Source organism: Myotis lucifugus, unplaced genomic scaffold (assembly GCF_000147115.1).
Source record: "Myotis lucifugus unplaced genomic scaffold, Myoluc2.0 scaffold_216, whole genome shotgun sequence".
NCBI classification, from domain to species: domain Eukaryota; kingdom Metazoa; phylum Chordata; class Mammalia; order Chiroptera; family Vespertilionidae; genus Myotis; species Myotis lucifugus.
In genome coordinates, this window is record NW_005871264.1 from 813105 (window position 1) to 836416 (window position 23312).

Consider the following 23312-nt stretch of genomic DNA (forward strand, 5'->3'; position numbering starts at 1 on the left):
GGCTAGCTTGAAGAGCTGGAGGAAAATGGCAGAGTAAGAGTTGGTATGAACCAGCGCCTGCTTAGCCAGACTTCCTAAGCTCCCCACCAGGCCCAGGCTGGGCCCCTGCCCCACACCAGAAGGATCCCAGCTGAGAACTTCTCCCTGCACCCAGCGCTCTCCTCCCTGTTCTACCACTGGGGGAAGGGAGCAGCTCACCTGTTCTGGACCCTGCCAACCTGGCAGCCTGAGGCACAGGCAGTGCAGCCTAGCGTGCTGGTGGCTGCGAGCCTTCTCCCCCTCCCTGAAGCATGGGGCGGGGTTGCAGCAGCTCACAGCCGCCCCTGGGCACCATGCATGGAGACACCGCTCTCCACTGAGCCACCGTCCGCCCAGGACCTGTGGGGGTTGGGGTGGCCTCGGGCTCCCACTGGCCCCACTGAAGCCAGACTCGGCTTGGCCGGCCACCCCTGCCACCCAAGGGCTGCGCATGCCCCACGGGCCTCATCGCCCTTGTGAATTGCCGTGGTCCGGCCGTCCCATCCCAGGAAATGGCCATCCTGATTGCCATGGCTCACTCCCCGGTGCAGTTGGGCCTGCCCAGCAAGCATGTAGGCAGGAGCTGGGCCTCTGAGGGGAAGGAGGAGGGATGCACGGGCCAGGGCAGAAGTGGAGAACTTGGCGGTGTAAACACAGCCCCCCACCCCCCCACGTCGTGCTGGCCCCTCGCGCTACATTCCCGAACCCCTGGGTGCCCCTGCCCAGCACTGTGCTCTCGGGCCTGGGGTGGGAGTGAGGGACCTGGAGCTGCGGCCAGAAGACAGCCCTCACTGGCTTGGAATCATAGTGGTCGATCAGGGAGGGATGCAGGATGCCAAATTCCGCCTCTCTCTCTCAATCAATCTCTCTCTCTCTCTCTCTCTCTCTCTCTCTCTCTCTCTCTCTCTCGGAGTGGGCCCCGCGTGTCTCCGGTGGGCGGGCGAGGGCTCTGGCGAGGCGATCGGCACCGCTTGCCTTCGCCCCAGCCCCAACCCGCCCCCCAGTCGCACACGGGGGCCTGGCGCTGTCCTACCCTGCCTGCAGTATGCAAATTAGCCACCATCTTTGTTGGCAGTTAACTGCCATCTTAGTTGGCAGTTAATTTGCATATCGCCCTGATTAGCCTATGGGAAGCGTAGCAAAGGTACGGTCAATTACCATGTTTGTCTATTATTAGATTAGATTGCCAGAGCTCTTCATTCCTGCCTGTAGTTTGTTCAGTCCTTTAAGATGTCGTTTCATTGTCTTTTGATCTCCACTGTTTGATGCAAAGCCAGCCATCATTCACCTTACTGTTCTCTTATGTCATGTGCCATCTTTGTGTGTCTGCTTTTAACTTTCCATTTGAAACTGGCTTTCAGCAGTTTAATTATGATGTGCCCAGGTGTAGTGTTCTATATATTTACTTGCTTGGGATTTGCTGAGCTTCTGTGATACACAATGATTTTTTTTCTCCCAAATATGGAAAATTAGTAACCATTATTTTATAATTGAGATATAATTCATATACAATTCACTTAAAATTCACTATTTTAAGGAGTGCAATTCAGTGTTTTCAGTATACTTACAAGGTTGTGTAACCATCACTATCTAACCACATATTTTCATCACTCCAGATACCTTACATCTGTAAGCAGCCACTCCCCATTCTGCCCTCTCTTCAGCCCTTGAAAACCACTAATATACTTTCTCTATAGATTTACATATTCTGAACATTTCATATATAAATCATATAATATGCAGCCTTTGTGTCTGCTTTCTTTCTCTTAAGTATGATGTTTCAAGGTTCATATATGCTATAGTATATATCAGTACCTCACTCCTTTTCATGAACAAATTACATTCTGTTATATGAACACAGTTTTTACAGTTGATAAGCATTTGGGATGCTTCCACTTTTTGGCTACTATGACTAATGTTGCTATGAACATAATGTACCAGTTTTGAGGTAGACATGTTTTCAATTCCCTTGGGTACATAACTATTAGTGTAATTAGTGTGTCATACCACAAGTCTATGTTTAACCATCTGCAGAACTGCCAGACTGTTCTACAGAATTGATGCATCATTTTACTTTCCCAATAGTAACATAACATATGAGAGTACCAATTAGTCCACAACAACTGTCCAATTTTTAAATTATAGCTACTTAATGGGCGTGAAAAGGTAACTTAGTGGAGTCTTTTTAAAAATATTTTTAATTGACTTTTTTTAGAGAGAGGGGAAGAGAGGATGAGAGAAAAACATCTATGTAAGAGCAAAGCATTGATCGGCTGCCTCCTGCAAATGCCCCCTACTGGGGATCAAGCCTACAACCTGGGCATGTGCCCTGACTATGAATCGAACCAGCAACCTTTCAGTGTTCGGGACACCACCCAACCAACTGAACCAGGGCAGGGCAACTGGAGTCTTTCTTTGCTTTTCCCTAATGACTAATTATGCTGAACATCTTTTACTAGCCGTTTTATGTATCTTCTGTGGAGAAATGCCTATATAAATCCTTTACCCATTTTTAATTGGGTATTTATTTTTATTATTGAATTCAATGACTTTTTTGTATATCCGGGATACTGGACCCTTATTAGATATGTGAGTTTGCAAATATTTTCTATTTTGCGGGTTGTATTTTCACTTCCTTTGAGGCATAAAAGTTTTTCATTTTGATGAAATCCAACAGACCTATTTTTTGTTTGGTTGCTTTGCCCTCTAAGTGTTACGTAAGAAATCACTGCCTAATCAAAGATCAAAAAATTTACTCCTATTTTTTTAACTTTAGCGCTTTCATTCCTTTGCATGTGGATATTCAGTTGGCCCAGCACCATCTGTTGAAAAACTTTTCTTCCCCCCACTAAACTGTCTTGACACCCATACAAAAAATTAAGTGCCCATAAATGTGCTTATACCCGGACCTCACCTGTATTCTTAATCTATGTCTATCCCAGTTTTGGTTACTGTATCTTTGAACTAAGAAATGTAAGTCTAATCATTGTTTCTTAAAAATATTTTTTCTAGCTCATTCCCTTTCCCCTCCTTCTAGGAATCCAATTACATGTATGTTAGACTGCTTGATATTAACCTAGGTCAGTGGTCGGCAAACTGGCCCCTTGAGTGTGGCTCTTCCACAAAATACCACGTGCAGGCACACACGTACAGTGTGATTGAAACTTCATGGCCCATGCCACGGGGCCAAAGAGAAGCATGTGGCTCACGAGCCGCGGTTTTCCAACCACTGACCTAGGTCATTGGGACTCCGTCCCGCCCCCATCCCCATATTCTTCTCTCAGCTCTTCACGTTAGATAATTTCACAAGACCTTTCTTGTGGCATCTCCAATTCACTGTTAAGCCCATCCAGTGAATTTTTCATTTCAGATGCTGTTCTTTTCAGTTCTACAATTTTGTGATCTTATTTTAAGTCACTCAGTTTTTAGTAGTTGCTTTAATTCATTTTTGATCATTACAAATGTGGGTTATCTCAGGGCCAGTTTCTATTAGCAGCATTTCTTCCCCGATATGGTTCAAGTTTTCCTGCTTATTTGCATTCTAATCATAGTTGATTGTATGCTGAATACTGTGAATACAGTGTATAATTATACGATCTTTCTTGTTGAGCTTTGTTCTACCTGGTGCCTCTCTGTTATCCTAAAAAGGCTTAATTTAGGCTATATTAGGGCAGATCTTGAGCAATCTTTATTCTATAATAGGAGTTGGCAAACTTTTTCTGTTTGCCAATGGTAAATGTATTAGATTTGTGAGCCATACAATCTCTAAACCAAGTGTTACACTCTGTAATTATAGCCCAAAAGTAACTTCTAAACGAATTTGCATAGATGGCTGAATTTCAATACAACTTTTATTTATGGTCACTAGAATTTATATTTTATATATCATAAGAGAAGCCCAGTGCACGAAATCAATGCACAGGTAGGGTCCCTAGTGGCTGCCGGTCAGGGCCTCCCTTCCCCACTGCCAGCTGGGGCCTTCCTTTGTTCTGCGCTGCCCCCTGGTGGTCAGCACACATCATAGTGAGCGATTGAACTCCCGGTCGAACTCCCAAGGGGACGCTTTGCATATCAGGCTTTTATATCTATGAAATTCTCATGTGTCACAAAGTATTATTTTTCTTTAAATCTTTATTGTTGAGATTATTACAGATGTCCCTTCCCCCGCCATAGCTTCCCTCCAACCAGTTCCCACCCCACCCCAGGCCCTCACCACACTATTGTCTGTGTCCATTGGTACTGCATACATGCATATAAGATCTTTGTCTAATCTCTTCCCGCACCCCACCACACCCCCTTCCCTCTGAGAATCACCAAACTGCTCCATTTCCATGCCCCTGATTCTATTCCATTCACCAGTTTATTCTGTTCATCAGATATTTTATTCATTTGATTTTTAGATTCACTTGTTGATAGATATGTATCTGTTGTCACTTTGTTGTTCATAATTTTTATCTTTACCTTTTTTTTCTTCTACCTCTTCTTAAAGAATACCCTTCAGCATTTCATATAATACTGGTTTGGTGGTGATGAACTCCTTTAGCTTTTTCTTGTATGTGAAGCTCTTTATCTGACCTTCAATTCTAACTGATAGCTTTGCTGCACAGAGTAATCTTGGTTGTAGGTTCTTGGTATTCATCACTTTGAATATTTCTTGCCACTCCCTTCTGGCCTGCATAGCTTCTATTAAGAAATCAGCTGACAGTCATATGGGTACTCCCTTGTAGGTAACTAACTGTTTTTCTCTTGCTGCTTTTAAGATTCTTTTTGTCTTTTGCCCTTGGCATTTTAATTATGATGTGTCTTGGTGTGGACCTCTTTGGATTCCTTTTGTTTGGGGTTCTCTGCGCTTCCTGGACTTGTAAGTCTATTTCTTTCACCAGGTAGGGGAAGTTTTCTGTCATTATTTCTTCAAATAGGTTTTCATTATATTGTTCTCTCTCTTCTTCTGGCACCCCCATAATTCAGATGCTGGTATGCTTGAAGTTGTCCCAGAGGCTCCTTACACTATCTTCATATTTTTGGGTTCTTTTTTCTTTTTGCTCTTCTGGTTGGGTATTTTTTACTTTCTCGTATTTCAAATCATTGACTTGATTCTTGGGATCCTCTAGTCTACTGTTGAATCCCTATATATTATCAGTCAGTGTATGCTTAATTTCTGACTGATCCTTTTCCATTTTTGTGGCATTCTCACCAAGATCCCTGAAGGTTTCACTAAGTTCCTCAGAGATTTCTAGAAGATTCTTGAGTAACCTTATAACTATGGTTTTGAACTCTATATCCAATAGTTTGATTTCTTCCATTTTTTTCATTTGTGACTTGTTTGTCTCTGCATTTTGGCTGTTCCCCTGTGTTTGTTTCTACGTATTGGGTAGCTGCTAAGTCTCCTTGAGTTGAGAGAGTGGCCTTGTGTAGTAGGTGTCCTATAGGGCCCAATGGTTCAGCCTCCCAATCACCTGAGGTGGACACTCTTCTTGGTGCACCCCTTTGTGGGCTGTGTGCACAGTCTTGTTGTAATTGAGCCTTGGTTGCTGTTGGTGTCGCTGGGAGGAATTGACCTCCAGGACAATTGGCTGTGGGGACCAGCTGCGACTACAGTGGGAGAGCTGCTGTGCAGGAGATACCCTTATGGGGCAGGACTTACTTCAGTGGGGCTTTGGTGCTCACTGAGTCTGACCCTTGAGTGTGTCACTTATGGAAGTGAAGAGTTGTAATCTGGTATGGTCTCACACTGACCACTGGGTACACTGGGTACACAGGAAGGTGCAAAGTCAGCCACTGCCTGGGGCCACTCAGCAGGAGCTACAGAGAGATCTGCAGATTCTTCCTCTTTGTGTCGGGTTTGGAAGTGCCCAGATGAGGCCCAGCTGTGAAGCAAGGCAGGCTGATGTTGGTGGTGGCCTTGCGCCTTTTATTGATAGCTCTGGGGCTCCCTGACCCAAATGCAGCTTGTTTGACAGGTTTTAGGCTGAGAAAGAACAGACCATTGATATGCAAAAGCCACTACACACAGCTTGGGTGGGTTGTAAATTGGGTAGGGCAAGGTCTCAGAATCTCCAGGGCAGAGCAAACAGAAATGGCTGCCAGTCAGCCCTGCACCAGGGAGGTCCCAGCATGGGAACAATGACTGCTGCGAGCACCTCCATCTGGAAGAAAGCTGCCCCCATGTTCCTACCCCGATGCCAGACAGTCCAGTTTCTCCCCGTATGTGTCTGGGTCCCCCAGAGCCTCGCCTGGCACTGGAGCTCAACGCAAGCTGGAGCTTGTAAATTCAGTTTGCGGTACCGGCCTTTTATGGGGAGCAGCTGGGTTTCCAGGAGCCTCTGTGTCACTCAGCCCCAATCCGCACTAGTTTTTACAGTCCATAGTTTTTACTGCCCGTAGGGACTTCTTTCCCCAGCTCTGGAACCCTGGGCTGGGGGGCTGGTGTGGGGCTAGTACTCCTTACTCCTCCAGGCGGCCTCCGCAGAGGCGATCTCCCTCCCAATTAAAAGGGTGGCACACCCGAGTGCCGGACCAGCCCGTTCTGGGCCGCCACACCTCCTACCAGTCTCAATGCGCTCTCTTCTTCACTTCTCTAGTTGTAGTACTTCCACTCAGCCAGCTTTCCCATGGTTCTGGATGATAGCTATTCTGTATTTTAGTTGTAATTCTGATGTGGTTGTGAGAGGCAGCAACTATAGGCGTTTACCTATGCCGCCATCTTGGTTCCTTCTCTTTTTTTTCTTTTTTTAATAAAAACCATCCTTAGATCATAGGCCATACAAAACAGCCACTGGGCCAGATTTAGCACATGAGCCATAATTTGCCAACACTACCCTGAAGTATGCTCCTTACTCCTACAACATGCCCTTTCTGGTGCCTCAAATAAATGCTCCGTATGTTAACTACGTCTCTCTCTACTGTGGATGAGCTGGGATACAACATCATGGGACTTGTCTCACTCTTAATCCCTTAACATACACTCTGTACCAGGCCTAGAGGAATATCACCTATGCATGTGTAGCTCAGGTCTCTGCCCAGTACTCAAGGGTAACTCACACTTATACGTCTACTCCCACTTCTCTGATACTCTGTTTAGCAAGTTCTAGTTGTTTCAGCAGCCCTGAACTCCAATCTCTCCATCCTTAGATCAACAGAACCTCCTTGCTCTGCTTGAGTCCAACTCCCCATGACATATCAGGAAACTGTCCTGAAGTATAGATGGGCTGAATGTGGGGCTCACTTTGTTTGTCCTCTTTCTCTAATGTCCAGTGCCTGAAACTGTTCTATTTCATATATTTTGTCGAGTTTTATAACTGTTTGTGGCTGGAGGAAAAATTCAATCCAGTTACTCTGTCATAGCTGAAAGAACATATTAACCTCAAAATATTTGAAAAATAAATTAATGACTAAACAAACCATATTTCATAAAATTTTATGTGTGACCTTCCATTATCTATACATCCTGGAGTATGGGCAGGACCTGTGATTTGCATTTACCAAAAGAATGTGGCCTAGCTGGTTTGGCTCAGTGGATAGAGAGTTGGCCTGTGGACTGAAGGATCCCAGGTTCAATTCCCATCAAGGGCACATGCCTGGGTTGTGGGCTTGATCCCCATTAGGGGGCATGCAGGAGGCAGCCGATCAATGATTCTCTCTCATCATGGATGTTTCTATCTCTCTCCCCCTCTCCTTTCCTCTCTGAAATAAATAAAAAAATATTAAAAAAAAAAAAAGAATGTGGCAAAGGTCATATATTACCCCTGTGATTATGTCACATTATATAAAACTCCAGTCTTGCTTTAGTTCTAGAGGCTCTTTTTGTTGACTTAATGAAGTAAGCTGAAATACAGGGAAAATCTACATTGCAAGGAACTCAAGCAGCCTTTAGGAGCTGAGTGCAGCCTCTAGCTCACAGTCAACAAGAAGATCTGGCCCTCAGTCCTACAATCACAACAAAATGAATTCTGCCAGAACCTGAGAGAGCTTGGAAACAGATTCTCAAATCTCCAGGCAAGAAGGTAGCCCAGCCAACACCTTGATCGTAGTCTTGTGATATCCTAAGAAAAAGATCCAGGTAAGCCTGACCGAGAAAAACTGTGAGATAATGTTTGTTGCCTTAAGCTGCTACATGTGTGGTGATCTGTCACACAGCAATAGATAACTAAAATCACATGAGAGATACTATAAAACAGCCACCAATATTTAGAGCTAGGAAGTACAGCTATCAGAAGTGTGCCAAAGAACACTCCGACCTCTGTCATCAATGCACAGTGGAAGAAGCTGGGATATGGTAAATTACCTGAGAGATACAGTGGCTCTCTAACTAGTCCATCAGAAAAGGGATGTGGTCAGTCCTACAAGTATACTTAAAGAACAAGTACCAACCAGGACCAGTGGTAGTACCTTCCCAAGCACTAAAAACCTAACCTAGCACTTTGAATGGATCTTTTTACACATGCATGACTTAACATGCATTGACCATTTGTAAAATATTTGTTTACTGAGTTAATGCAGATCTTCTCCGAATGTTGACATATTTCATTACATAAGATTTCTTAAAAATCAGATTTGTTAAAATGACTTTAAACCTCATCAAAAATTCTTTTAAGAATAAAACGGCCAAGCCCATGGTAGCAGATACATATTTTCCAAAATTCTAATTTTCACTTAAAAGTTCAAGTTTTGTCACTGGCAACAAATACTGTCAGTTGTTTTACTTGCAATGAGAGGCTCGCTTTGTTTATTTTCATGAAACTGTCTGACAAATATCCAAGTCTAAAAAACCAAAGTTCGTCTATAGTTACTCTTTTAAATAAAAATTGCTGTTTCATAAAAAAAAGCGGCTTGTTCAGCATGCAATTCAAATAAGGGCACAAGTGCTTTTCCTTAGGACAACACAATATTTGCCATACAGCAAAATGTTTTACGTGTACTTCCCATTTCATTTCACTAGAGATTAAAATGAAATGTACTGAAAAGTCAAGATTAACAATAATTAATAATTTGTAATGCTTCATCCAGAACGGTCAGTGTGTGGTGGTGAAGAATACTAGTAGTTTGGTGCACTGCTTTGCTTGGTGCTAAGGTGCCAACAGTTTTACCCAGCAACACTTCTGCACATCAGTACAAATATAAGTACAGTGGAAAGAACAAACAGCAACTTCATATTTACTATTAAAGAAACAGATTTGACCTCATTAATCCCTTGACAAGATTTTGGAAACTCCCATGGGTTCACAGTGCCCTTTAAGAACCATTACACTATACCAATCCTAACAATTCAAAACTTTCTCTATCGTTCTTACAACACATTGTCTCATTCCATCAATAATTACAAAGGGCTTAGTATGTAGTGCCAGGTAGGTACCATAAAGTGTCTGATGTCTTTGTGTCATTCACGCATACATTCCAAGCTCCTAGAACAGTGCCTAGCTGACACACAACAAACTCTCAATATTTGTTGAATGAATGAATAATATTTTAACAAATTCTAAAGTCTTTGAGAGTACATTACACACACACAAACACACACACACTAATTACTGGAATTATTTTTCAACATATGGGAAATACTTGTTAGGAAATATGGGACTTCTACTCTTACTGCATTTGGAGTAATTTAATCTTCACACCATTCTAAACTTTATTATATACAGACAGTCCTTGCTTTGCATGGTACCATGGAAAGTGAAACACATGTATATCAAAAGCATGTTTTCATTCTGTATGATTCCATGGTAACTAAAATCTTCGGTAACATGGCATAGTACCATGCAAAGCACATTAGTGCAAACAATAGATAAATAAATCCCAGTGACTCACAAATTCAATTTCAGTAAGATGGGGAGAAAAGCATTTTAGGAAGAAACGAGTAAGCCTCCTTTGGGCAATGACTTTGAATGTGCACCTTATGGGAAAAGAAATCAAACACCTAAATGACTTTTCAAACTCTTAACATGCCCCTCTCTCACTATCTATTTCCACTGCAGTATCAGTGCTTAGTGATCAAATAATAGAGGTGGTTCAATCTTCAGAGGTGTTTGTGAATTGCTTGGGGGATGGGAGATGGAGAATCAGGATGGTTAGGGGAAAAGATGGACCAGTACTTGATAAAATATTGAGGTAAAATTAGGTTACAATAAATCTAGCCTGGTCTCTTTAAAATTACAGGAATTAATATTTCTCAAAACAGAATCAGTTCAATTCTTTAAACTTCTATCTCCTAACCCTTCCCTCAATTCAATCAAAAAGGCCTTAGAGTTACCCAGTTTTAAGTTTTCTCCTTCCTTACTCCCATGCCCACATCCACAATGAGAATTTTGCTCTTCCAATTTGAGATTTATTTTTTAATGAATATAAATATTCCAAAATATTATAAATTTTGAAGTGTATTTGGCTCCAACAAAGAATAGGTATTTATACATTAAATGTTTAAATGGTTCTGCCAACAGTTAGGAAGAAATTGAAAGTATTTTATAGATAATCACTAGTGGCAGCTTAGCCATTAAAAAGTGCCATGGGGAAAGCAATAAACAACTTCGATTTTTAAAAAATTCTATTCTATGTCTACTTACTAAGCACAAGTGGGAAAAATGGGAAATGCTATTTAAACTATACCTTAAAATGTACTGTGATGTTCCAAGGAAGAGCTGAACTTGATGCAAGAAGATCAAATAGCAAACCAATTGGATAATGCCTAAAAATGAAAGAGTATATTTTAAGAAAGAATAAATATTTAAAGTTATAACTACAACTCCAAAATAAATTTCCAGCACGTTTTAACATCAAGTATCAGGGGACTTTGACCACATTATCACAGGGAGGTGACATTTTATACTGTTACTTGCCTGGGCTAATATGGTATTAATTTCAGGCAGGAGGTGGTTTCTCTTCTAATCATTTCATTCCCCAGGGAAGCCTCAATGTACATAATGGGATTGTGCTAAAAGCATCTTTTATTAGCCAGGAGCACTATTATGTTACACTACAATAATACCTAATTATCATCCCAGTATTCATACTGGGCAACCTGTTTTATAAAGCTTATTTAAATATATTTTCAATTTTTACAACAACTTAAAATTTTAGAAAATTTTGGGAATTAAAAAGAGCAGCTAAAAGAGCATGCAATTGCCTATTTTGTAGTGGTTATTAATATTATAGCATATAAATTTCCAGTCTTTTACTTATACATACACATCTAAATATAGATTAGGCTAAAACCTACTTTTTCCATATAATATGTGAAAATTTTCTAAAATGATTGAATATTCTTTTGCAATTGAATTCCAAAGTTTAAAAAAAAATTGATTTCCTAAATAAGAGAATGTTTCCTAATATAACCATTACTCACAGTTAAGCAAATTATTTAGCAATAAGCAAAATAATACAAACCTTGCTGATTTCAATGTACAAACCTTATTTTTTATACCACCCTTTTAAAGAATTTAAAATAGTTATTTAGTAAATCAGAATTAAATAATACTCCCAACAATGGCAAAAGAGGACTGGGTGGTGTTATGTACAGTCCTGTTGTTTCCCATATATTAGTGAATTACTCCTAGATTTAAGAACTAAAAAATTTGAAAATATATCTTATTTCCCTCAAAATGAGTGAGCCAATACATTATCTCACCAAGATTCAAATATCAGCTAATACTATTTATGCTTCCTTATGTCTACATAATATAGTTGTGAAAAAGTCATCAGTCATTATAGATCATATATTTATTTAGAATGAATTTAGGATGAATGTCCTGCTACTAAAATAAAACAGTGGGTAGCTTTAGTCATATGAGTTGTATTTCTTAATAATAACCCTTAAACTTCTCTCTATTCAAAGGTCAGCATCTATTACGAGTCTTTCACAAATAGAAATGAATACTGAAGGAAATTTTGGACTACCTAAATAATAGAATGTTTCGTTCGGGATATTCTGAAACCAGAAAAAATTCTGGCATCAATCAAAACCTAAAATAAAAACAATTTTAAAAAACAACAAAAATATTGCACTGGAGACAAATTATAGATTTTAGTCCCTTTTGGTCCCTTTCTCTGAACTCTTAAAATTGTATAAGTTCTACATAAGGCCTTGTACTTTTACAACTGACCTTTTTTTGTCTTCATTCTTTTCTTTTTAATAATGTTCCTCTTAGGTATCTTAGGTATGTACAAATAAGTTAAGAATGAATGTGAATATTTCAGCTAATAGGGACTATTGCTTTCCAAATTCTATGTAGTACTGCACATATAATTATAGAATCTCTAACAAATTAAGTAGTTGGCCCATTGGATAGATTCTCCAGTGGTCCCATAAAATAGCTAGCAGTGCAGTATTGTGCATATTCTCTGCCATTCACAATGAAACTGTATGCAAATTCTCAAGTCAAATATTACTTTAAAAGCAATCAATAATGTCATATGCAATCAAATATATTTTTTAAATAAATAATAATTATTTGGGTCAGAATACAAGTTAAACATGAAAAGACTCATAATCAATTATTGTTTACCCTCAATATTAAAATAAACATGACTGTAAACGCACAGAATCTTGAACAAACTAGCTATTTGTGAATGCATAAATCAAAGAGCCACAAAATAGATAACCCTCAGTTTACCACAAAGATTCCATTGCCCAGCTGGTATGGCTCAGTGGTTGATTCAGGAGGTTATGAACCAGGAGGTCAAGGTGGATTCCTGGACAGTGCAAATGCCCAGGTTGCGGGCTCGATCCCCAGTAGGGGGTGTGCAGGAGGCATCTGACCAATGATTCTCTCTCATCAGTAATATTTCTCTCTCCCTCTCCCTTCCTCTCTGAAATCAATAAAATATATATTTTTTAAAAATCAGAAAAAGAAAAAAGATCAAATAGACCCAATTTTAGGTTCTGAATGTCTTTTCTGAGCACCTTTATTTTAGGTTTGACACTTCATAACTCTCATTTTTTCTTAAAGGTCTTATAAAAACCACACAGAAAACTCATTAAAAAAAAAAAAGATGAAAACTTTATCTACTAATTTCCACAAGGATCTACTGGACCCTTTTATAGATCTATGATGTTTTATGGGATCTTGGTGATCTTGTCTTTCCTCTATCTTGAAACATTTTGCCATTTTATCATTCTTGGAATTATTTCATCGTTACACTTAGCAATTATTCCCAACTAATGCTAAAAATGACTAAAATAGTAAGAATTTGGCACAATAATGGCATGCCTAGAAGGATGATACAATAAAGTATCCTTTTTCCATTTTCGTAACGTGTCATCTAAAATATTACGTCATAGTTGAGTAAAGTTTAAAAAAAGGATCAGACTCCATCTTTGGAGTCTACTTTAGCCATCACTAATATAGTTGAAAATTCAAAATGTCATTATTTTCCATCCATAACAGGAGAGAGAAGAAAATTAAGAGGAAGGTGCTACACACTTATTAAATCAGAAGATTTTTGCAGAGACAGATAGCAGTACCTTAGACTTTAATGACAATGATAAAACTGATCATTTAAAGTGAAATCTCAGACTATGAGTCTTTAGATCAGTTGTTCTCAACCTTCCTAATGCCACGACCCTTTAATACAGTTCCTCATGTTGTGGTGACCCCCAACCATAAAATTATTTTTGTTGCTACTTCATAACTGTAATTTTGCTACTGTTATGAATCGTAATGTAAATATCTGTTATGCAGGATGTACTTTCATTGTTATAAATTGAACATAATTAAAGCATAGTGACTAATCACAAAAACAATATGTAATTATATATGTGTTTTCCGATGGTCTTAGGCAACCCCTGTGAAAGGGTCGTTCGACCCCCAAAGGGGTTTCGACCCACAGGTTGAGAACCGCTGCTTTAAATGCTATACTAATGAGGGGCAGGGAACCTTTTTTCTGAAAAGGGCCATTTGGATATCTCTAACATCACTTGAGGGCCATACAAAGTTATCAACTTAAAAAATTAGCCTGCTATAGTTAGTCAAACATTTAATTAACTCACCCCTAATGCCTCGGCAGGGCCAGACCAAATGATTTCATGGGCCTATACGGCCCTCAGGCTGGATGTTCCCGCCCTGTAGTAGATGAATTTTATAGAACTCAAGAACTAATAAACAAACAATATACTTCTAAGGATGTCATATGGCATTCTTATTCACTTAGTCATTCAACAGAAAGGTCATTTGAATGTATGGCAACTGATGAGCAGTTCTTACAGTCAGAGGATGTTAACCATTTCAGTTATATAAAAATTAAAAATCAGGAAAATATGGGGTGAAAATGTAAATCTGCTGTATTTAAATGCTTTCTAAAATTTCTGATAAAGTTGTTTACACTATTTCTTTATCCTTATTCTCCAAATATTTACAAAATGATTTAAATATATATATATTTTTTAAAGTTCATTGAAGTCAAGTGGTAAACGATGATGGCTTCTTTCTAATATACCGAGAATTATGATGGCAATTTAAATATTATTGTTTCTATAATTTATATTTATTTTTTAAATTTTTTAAATTAAATATTGTTCAGATTATTACAGTTGTTCCTCTTTTTTCTCCCCATAGCTCCCCTCCACCTGGTTCCCACCCCACCCTCTGTTCTTACCCCCCCCCCAACTGTCCTCATCCATAGGTGTACGATTTTTGTCCAGTCTCTTCCCGCACCCCCTACACCCCTTCCCCCCCGAGAATAGTCCACTCCCTTTCTATGCCCCTGATTCTATTATATTCACCAGTTTATTCTGTTCATCAGATTATTTATTCATTTGATTTTTAGATTCACTTGTGGATAGATGTGTATTTGTTGTTCATAATTTTATCTTTGCCATTTTCTTCTTCCTCTTTTTAAAGGATACCTTTCAGCATTTCATATAATACTCGTTTGGTGGTGATGAACTCCTTTAGCTTTTTCTTATCTGTGAAGCTCTTTATCTGACCTTCAATTCTGAATGATAGCTTTGCTGGGTAAAGTAATCTTGGTTGTAGGTTCTTGGTATTCATCACTTTGATTATTTCTTGCCACTCCCTTCTGGCCTGCTTAGTTTCTGCTGATAAATCAGCTGACAGTCATATGGGTACTCCCTTGTAGGTAACTGACTTTTTTTCTCTTGCTGCTTTTAAGATTCTCTCTTTGTCTTTTGCTCTTGGCATTTTAATTATGATGTGTCTTGGTGTGGTCCTCTTTGGATTCCTTTTGTTTGGGGTTCTCTATGCTTCCTGGACTTGTAAGTCTATTTCTTTCACCAGGTAGGGGAAGTTTTGTCATTATTTCTCCAAATAGGTTTTCATTATCTTGTTCTCTCTCTTCTTCTGGCACCCCCCCATAATTCGGATGTTGGTACGCTTGAAGTTGTCCCAGAGGCTCCTTACACTATCTTCGTATTTTTGGATTCTTTTTTCTTTTTGTTTTTCCGGTTGGGTGTTTTTTGCTTCTTCGTATTTCAAATCTTTGACTTGATTCTTGCGATCCTCCAGTCTGCTGTTGGAACTCTGTATAATATTCTTTATTTCAGTCAGTGTATACTTAATTTCCAGATGGTCCTTTTTCATATCCTCGAGGGTCTCACTAGATTTCTTGAAGGTCTCACTAAATTTATCGGCAGTTTCTAGAAAATTCTTGACCTCTATATCCAGTAGTTTGCTTTCCTCCATTTCTGTCATTTGTGACCTGTTTCTTTATCTCCGCATTTTTTATGCTTCCCTGTGTTGATAGAGTGGCTTTCTGAGCTAGATGTCCTATAGGGCCCAGTGGCTCAGCCTCCCCAATTACCTGGTTTCTCCTGAGGTGGACACTCTTGGTGCATCCCTTTGTGGGCTTTGTGTACAGTCTTGTTGTAGTTAAGCCTTGATTGTTGTAGGTATCACTGGGAGGAATTGACCTCCAGGCCAATTGGCTGTGAGAATCAGCTGTGTCTACAGTGGGAGAACTTCTGTGCTGGAGACACTCTTCTGGGGCAAGACTTGCTTCAGTGGGGCTTTGATGCTCACTGAGTCTGCCCTCTGAGTGTGTCCCTTATGTATCTGAGGAGTTGTAATCTGGATGGTCCCACTCTGACCACTGGGTACACTGGCTCTTGGATCTCTAAGGAGGTGCTAATTTAGTCTCTGCCTGAGGCTACCCAGCAGGAGCTATGGGGAGATCTGCAGATTCCTCTTCTCTGTTTGGGGTTTGGAGGTGCCCAGATGAGGCCCAGCTGTGAAGCAATTCAAGCTGCTGTGGGGCCTTTGGCCTTCCTTTGGAAGTTCTGGGTCTCTCTGACCCAGCTGAAGTTTGTTAGGTAATTTTCAGATTGCAAAGGGCCAGGCCTTCCATATGCAAAAGCCTCTGCGCACAGCTTGGGTGTCGCAGGGTCTCAGGGAATCAAAGGGTGGAGCAAACAGCTATGGCTGATCCTCAGTCCTACCCTAAGAGGCCCCGAGTCTCAGTGCCGGTAATCGCTGCAAGCACCTCTGAGAGAAAGCCGCCCTTGAGTTCCGACCGATGCCAGACAGTCCAGTTTCTCCCCGTATGAGTCTGGGTCCCCAGAGACTTGCCCGGAACTGGAGTTCAGAGCAGTCGGGAGCTTGAGACTCCCTCCCGATTGAAAAAGACAACCGCGTCCTCAGTTGCCAGCCCTTTCCACATGCGCCTCCGTACCTCTGCACTTTACTTCCGCACCTCCTCTGAGTCTCAGTGTGCTTTTCTCTTTCCTTCTAGTTGTAGAATTTCCACTCAGCCAGCCTTCCTGTGGTGCTGGATGATGTCCGTTTTGTCTTTTAGTTGTATTTTTGAAGTGGTTGTGCGAGGCAGCAATTTCCGGTGTTTACCTATGCCGCCATCTTGGTTTCTCTAATTTATATATTTATTTATTTATTTATTTATTTATTATTTTTTTTAATATATACTTTATTGATTTTTTACAGAGAGGAAGGGAGAGGAATAGAGAGTTAGAAACATCGATGAGAGAGAAATATCGATCAGCTGCCTCCTGCACATCTCCTACTGGGAATGTGCCCGCAACCAAGGTACATGCCCTTGACCGGAATCGAACCTGGGACCTTTCAGTCCATAGGCCGACGCTCTATCCACTGAGCCAAACCGGCTACGGCTAATTTATATATTTAAATACAGATGAAGTATTAATATAAACAAGAATTCTAAAAATATAAAAACTTAAGAATAAAATAACTACTTATTTCTTTCTTTAAAAATATTTTTTTATTGATTTCAGAGAGGAAGGAAGAGAAAAATAGAAACATCCATGATGAGAGAGAATCATTGATTGGCTGTCTCCTGCACACCCCCCCACCCCCCCCCACCCCCGCACTGGGGATCGAGCCTGCAACCTGTGCATGTGTCCTTGACCGGAATCGAACCTGGGACTCTTCAGTCCGCATGCTGACGCTCTATCTAAGCCAAACCAGCTAGGCCATAACTACTTATTTCTATTGTAAAAGTATATGGTTCATATATGGCTCAAAGCAGATGTTTATGTCAGAATGATTCTGATGCAAGAATACTAACTCGAAAAAAATACACTATCTTAATTGATTCTAAGATTATTTCTTTCTAATGAACCTATTAATATGCAATAAAATCTCTAAAAGAAAACAGAACTAGCAAACATTAAAGTTACTAAATTTCTTACACTATAATCTGATTTACATACATCAAGGACTTCAAAAGTACAAACTTGCACAACTCCTCTAAACAGATATTCTAGATAGTTTTGTCAAGAGGTTCCTAACCCACAAAATAGAAACCACAATACGCTGTAACTATAAGTAAATCATAATGTAGCCATTGTTACTACTGCCAATCTAACCTAAATTAAATAGCAAAGGAAGTGGTGAGGATTTGAACCTGGAATATATATCAGAAGAGGATCCAACTAGCTAAAGGTTCAATCTATATTGCCCTAAAAAAATGGTTGCACCAGAATATTTAGTGTTAGGTCTATTTTCACATTTTATTCATTTTCTTTCTCTTCCTTAAACTGCTCTTGTTTTTTCTAAATCCAATTTTCAAAATAAATTAATATTTTCATTTTTCTTTGCATAAGGTTGTTTCTTCTTTACCCTTTCATTAGGGCTAACATACATATACACAACTGGCTCACAGCATAGCAATAATGGATATGCTCTGAAGCCAGCCAAGGGTGCTCATTCTAGTCTAAACATCTGCAGTCAGACAGCAAACCAGTAGTCTAAAATCAGCACTGACAGCAATCTTCCCCATATACTAGAGAACTATTGTCCCATTCCATTTCACTGAAATAAATGCAGCCTGTTCATAAGTTTGCTGCATTCATTGAATAAAAAAAAAAGGTGTAACTCAAATGTAAACCAAAGTAATTTAATGATTGCAATCAATTTTGCCTTTATCCATGGCACAAACAACTGTAGACTAGCACTGTGTTTTACAGCTTTCTAAGCCTATTCTTATGTTCTTATGTACAAAAATAACCAATAACCAATGGACTATTGCATGTATAAAATGCTATAAGTAATCCACATTTCAAATATCTAGTTTACAGAATAATTTATAAAATTCTAGAAATTTACAACCTTAGAAAAATGATTAGAATGGAGAAGTGCCTTCATAACATTTATGATTAAGATGTTAAAGTTATTTTGTTAAAATTTACTTTTGAAATCACCTAGGTACACTATTAAATTCTGGGTCATTCTATACGTCTATGCTTAAAATCAACATTAGTATTTGCTTCTTTTTTTAATTCAAAAGGTAGTTTCAATTTCTTACTTTCAACAAGTCCGGAAAATAAGTCAATTTACACAAAATAATATCCCATTAGAAAGACTTGTTTTATAGTTGACAAAAAGAGAAGCTTTTCTAAGTTTTGTATCTGAAGGCCTAAAATCTAAACCAGTATTAGGGTATACTATGAAGTATTCTTTAGAAGAACTATTCTCTTAAAATAAGTAATATAAAAGTAACAAACAAATTCTGAACATTTGAGTTATGGTACACGAAACTTCACTCTTTAAAATGCAATGTTAGAGCACCCTCTGCTGACTAACCAACTCAAATCACTCTAAAAAAAACCACCAAGACCCTTACATTTGAATTAGATCAGCCCTTTCCACTTCCCAAGTGATTTTAAAAAGTTAAACAGACAAAAGACTGTAGAGGCTAAAGCACCAATCAGATAAAACCTCCTTGGAATCTCTCTACAAATCAACAACATATTAAGTACTCATTAAGTGTATGACACTGCTCTTAAATATTCTGCTATTCTAATCTGGACAAATTAACATAAACAATTAGAAAAAAATACATAGAACTGTAGAAAACAACTGACAAATAGAATATCAGGAGGTGTGGTGGAAAGAGTCCTGAACTAAGACTCTCAAAATCTGGTCCTACTTGCTTATTTGCACAAGTTATTTTATTTATTTTAGCTTTCTCAGTTTTCTCCATAAAAGAGACTAATTTAGATTCATCCATACCTTAAACAAACATTGACTTAGCATATCTTACATGCTACTGCTTAAGGTACAAAGCCCCAGCTTAAGCATCTCATGCAGATATTTAAACAATTATAAAAACAATAAGTACAAATTGGAAAAGAACTTGTAAAGGGAAAAGGAATAAATGTTCTTTCTTTTTTAAAATAAATTGTCTAAACTGGTGTTTAATTTACTTTCTCACTTGAATTTATTTAAAACTCCAAAGAATCCTATATAATAAAAGCCTAATATGCAAATAGACAGAACAGCAGAACCACCAGTGGAACAACCGGTCGCTATGATGTGCACTAACCACCAGGGGGCAGACGCTCAATGCAGGAGCTGCCCCCAGCCCCCAGCCCGCAGGCCCTAGGCCAGCCAAGGCGGGTGCCAGCGGCCCCCCACCCCGCAATCACTCTGCCAGTCACCCCGCAGAGGGAGGCAACCAGCAGTGGTGGCAGGAGGCAGGGCCAGTGAGGTGGGCGGGGCCAGCAAGCAGGAGGCGCCACAGATCAGCCCTGATCGCCAGCTAGGCCTAGGGACCCTACCCATGCACAATTTTGTGCATTGGGCCTCTCGTCAAGTATAAGAAAGATGCTATCATCCTACTCAAATAAATACACCTCTACTCTTAAGATACTTGTATCGTCTCCAAAGCCCAAGTCCTAGAAAGCTTCAGTGGTAGCTGCACAATGATTACCCTATCCTATGAGACTTACTGCTTAATTAAATGCCAGGTAGTTACTGATAGCCTATTTCCAGGAAGATAATTCTTTTAACACAGAAAAAAACTGCTATTGTTGGGAACAAAGAGAGAAAAGATCAAGACTTAGCTCAGAAGTCCTGGATTACACTCATGCCTCTGAAAGTTATTCATTCCTTATAGGGAGTACTTAACCATACTAAAGGAAAGTGTACGTAAAGCTATTAAATACAATGAGCTTACAGCAAGACAAGACATAACTATGCAAGTGGTAGCATACATAAAATGTTAACACCCCCAAAACTAAAATGAACAAAGATCCATGAACACAATTACTTTCATATAAGCTCTCTAAAAGGGGAAATAATTTCACTGTTTAATAAAAGACATTCAAAGGGATAAATACTGACAAAGTAGGAACATGATATATTTATGCCAAAAATATTACTCTGTAGTAGCAGTGATACATGGGTCCAAATATTATTTGATAGCATATGTAGAATACAAACCAATAGAATACAAAGCATATCAAATACAAAAATAGCCTCCACACAAGACAGATGAAAACAGCATCTAAAGGATGATGACTTAACAATCATCATTTACTATAAAAGCTAAATTGAGGTTTCCCATCTTTTCTAGGATTTCTCAATTGGGGGGTGGTTTTACATCCCACGAAAAGCACTATTATCATGACTAGAGGGAATGTTTATTGGTGCTAGTAGGTAGAGGCAAGGGCTGCTGCTAAAAATCCTACAATGTACAGGGTAGCCCTCCCCAACAAAGAATTATCCAGGTCAAAGTGTCAATAGGGCCTTTGTTGGGAAATCCTGCTCTACAATGGTTAAAATAGCAAAGCCTGGTGTCAGTCACACAGATTCTTATAATAATCTATAACAAATACACATAAACAATGCAATTACAATATTAAATTAGAATATAGATAGATCTGTCAAGAACATAGCTATGTCTTATTATTAACCTACAATCTTCCCCCCTCTTTCCTTTCCCACTACTCTCCTGATCCTTGTTTCTCTAATGCTTCTTTTAAGCCACCTTCCCATTCCAAAACCTCCAATTCTTCTGAGAAATAAAAATACCCAGAAAAAAACATTTATCTATCTATCTATCTTGCCTGAGGTCTAGAACTATTCAAGAGTCATGAATCTGATACATGATTCAAGTACAATCATGAAGCTCAGTACTGGTTTTGTGTGGGGTATTTTTAATCCTCACCCGAGGATATGTTTCCTCTGATTTTAGAGAGAATGGAAGGGAGAGGTGAAGAGGGAGAGAGAAACATGAAACATCAATGTGAGAGAGAAACATCAATCGGGGCCTCCCACATGTGCCCCGAACCTGCAACCCAGGTAATGTGCCCTGACTGGGAATCAAACCTGTGGCCTTTCAGTGCATGGGACAATGCTCCAACCAATTGAGCCACACCAGCCAGGGCAAGGTCAGTATTGTTTTGATTTAAAAAAAAATTTAAGGAACTTTGTCATCCTGTCCCAGAACCACCTCAAAATGGTAGAAATGTGACCAGTAACAATATGAAATATCATTCTATATATTTCTAAACTATTATGAAAAATTTACTCATGAGCACAAGGTGAATTCCAAAAGTTCACTCCTTGTTCTAAACAATCCTTGAATTCAGCCACACTTATTAAACACCTACCAGCTTCCTTTTATTTAAGTCACTTTTAAAACTCATTTTAATAGTCTCATATTCAGAGAACAAGTCCATTTTTAGCCTGTTTCTACTCTTCATATTTCATTTAAATTTTGATTCAGTTTGTATCCACTTGGCAGCATTTCAACACTTATAACCATTTTTTCATATTCTTCTCTCTGCAATTTCTCCGGTTTCATTAAATTTGTTTGGAAGCACAACAAACAAAACTCCCAATAATAGAGGAAGTATAAAATACATCATCTGTATATGGATAAACACAGATTCAGGATTTATTTTCAATATAACTCAAAAAATAATATAATGCCAAAATTATTTTTCACATAAAAAGGAAATCAATATACTTTAAATACTAAACCAAGGCTAGATAAAATGTGCTTATGGCATAGTGATCAACTAAATGTGGCCATCGGTTTGAAAGATGTCATTGGAGATAATCATGCATATATATATATATATATATATATATATATATATATATATATAAATAAATAAAGATCTGTAAAGATTTTGGAGATAGAAACAAAGTTGAAGTGTCACAGAGTGACTTATTTATAAAGGGGTTTTAAATATATTTGAAAAAACAACAACCCATAAACAAATATATTATTATAGCATATAAAAATCTATTAAAAATATACAAATCTATTCAATCTCCCATGAATCCAAATGGGAGGCAGAAATATTTTCAATAAAATAGTCTAATAATAGCTTAAAATTTACTGAGTCATGTGAGCTAAGCCAGTGATTTCTTTCTTTACAGAAGTTTTTAAAAATTGCTTCAGGGCACTATACCTTCTTACAGTTAGCATATACTCAGTGTTTAATAATGCAGAAAAATTCACTCACCATTTCAGTGGCGTGCCTTCATGTTCAAACCATATCTCACTAATGTCTTCTTGTCTCATAACCTTCTGAAAGTGCTTTTTCACTTTGTCAGTTACCAACGTCAAATAACTTACTCTTGGCAAAAGTAACTGAAATGAAAATTTGTAAGACCGTATTTATTTACTATTAAAATAAATTTTTGAATTTTAAGGAAAAACAACCATGTTCTCTGCATTATTTTGAATATTCCACACAAATCAAAGGCTAAAGGTTAAGATGTTTAAAAATTTCTTATGAGATCATTACTTTAAGTACAGCATAAATGCCTGGAATAAGCAACACAAATCTAAGTATACTCTTTCTATAATTTCCTCCAAATAAAAGAACAATGTAACCAAATGCCATACTATTTAGGATACTTAGTATTTCAAGCAACTTTAACTTAAAAATATGAATCAACTTTATAAAAATAATTAAACTGTTCTGAGAGCATAATCAACTCAGTTCTACTGTATACCTTGATTGGTCAATCAGGACTTCTCAACTGCTTTCTCATGTTTTGAAAATCTACTGTGTACTAGATTAGTTGCAATGATGAATACCAAGACAAAGACATAATCTGTCCTCTATATGAGGC

General features: G+C 38.7%; 1 protein-coding gene across 2 annotated transcripts in view; it reads right to left on the reverse strand.

Annotated features, from left to right (window-relative positions):
* The window catches only part of ATG5 (autophagy related 5), a 118961-nt gene that overhangs the window by 79293 nt on the left and 16356 nt on the right, over positions 1-23312 (reverse strand). For both annotated transcript variants that reach the window (XM_006098008.3, XM_023761769.1), the window contains exons 3-4: positions 22697-22824; positions 10621-10699 (exon numbers count right to left, since the gene is read on the reverse strand). In XM_006098008.3, the coding sequence (XP_006098070.1) occupies positions 10621-10699; positions 22697-22824 (207 nt within the window). The remainder of the gene's footprint in view (positions 1-10620; positions 10700-22696; positions 22825-23312) is intronic.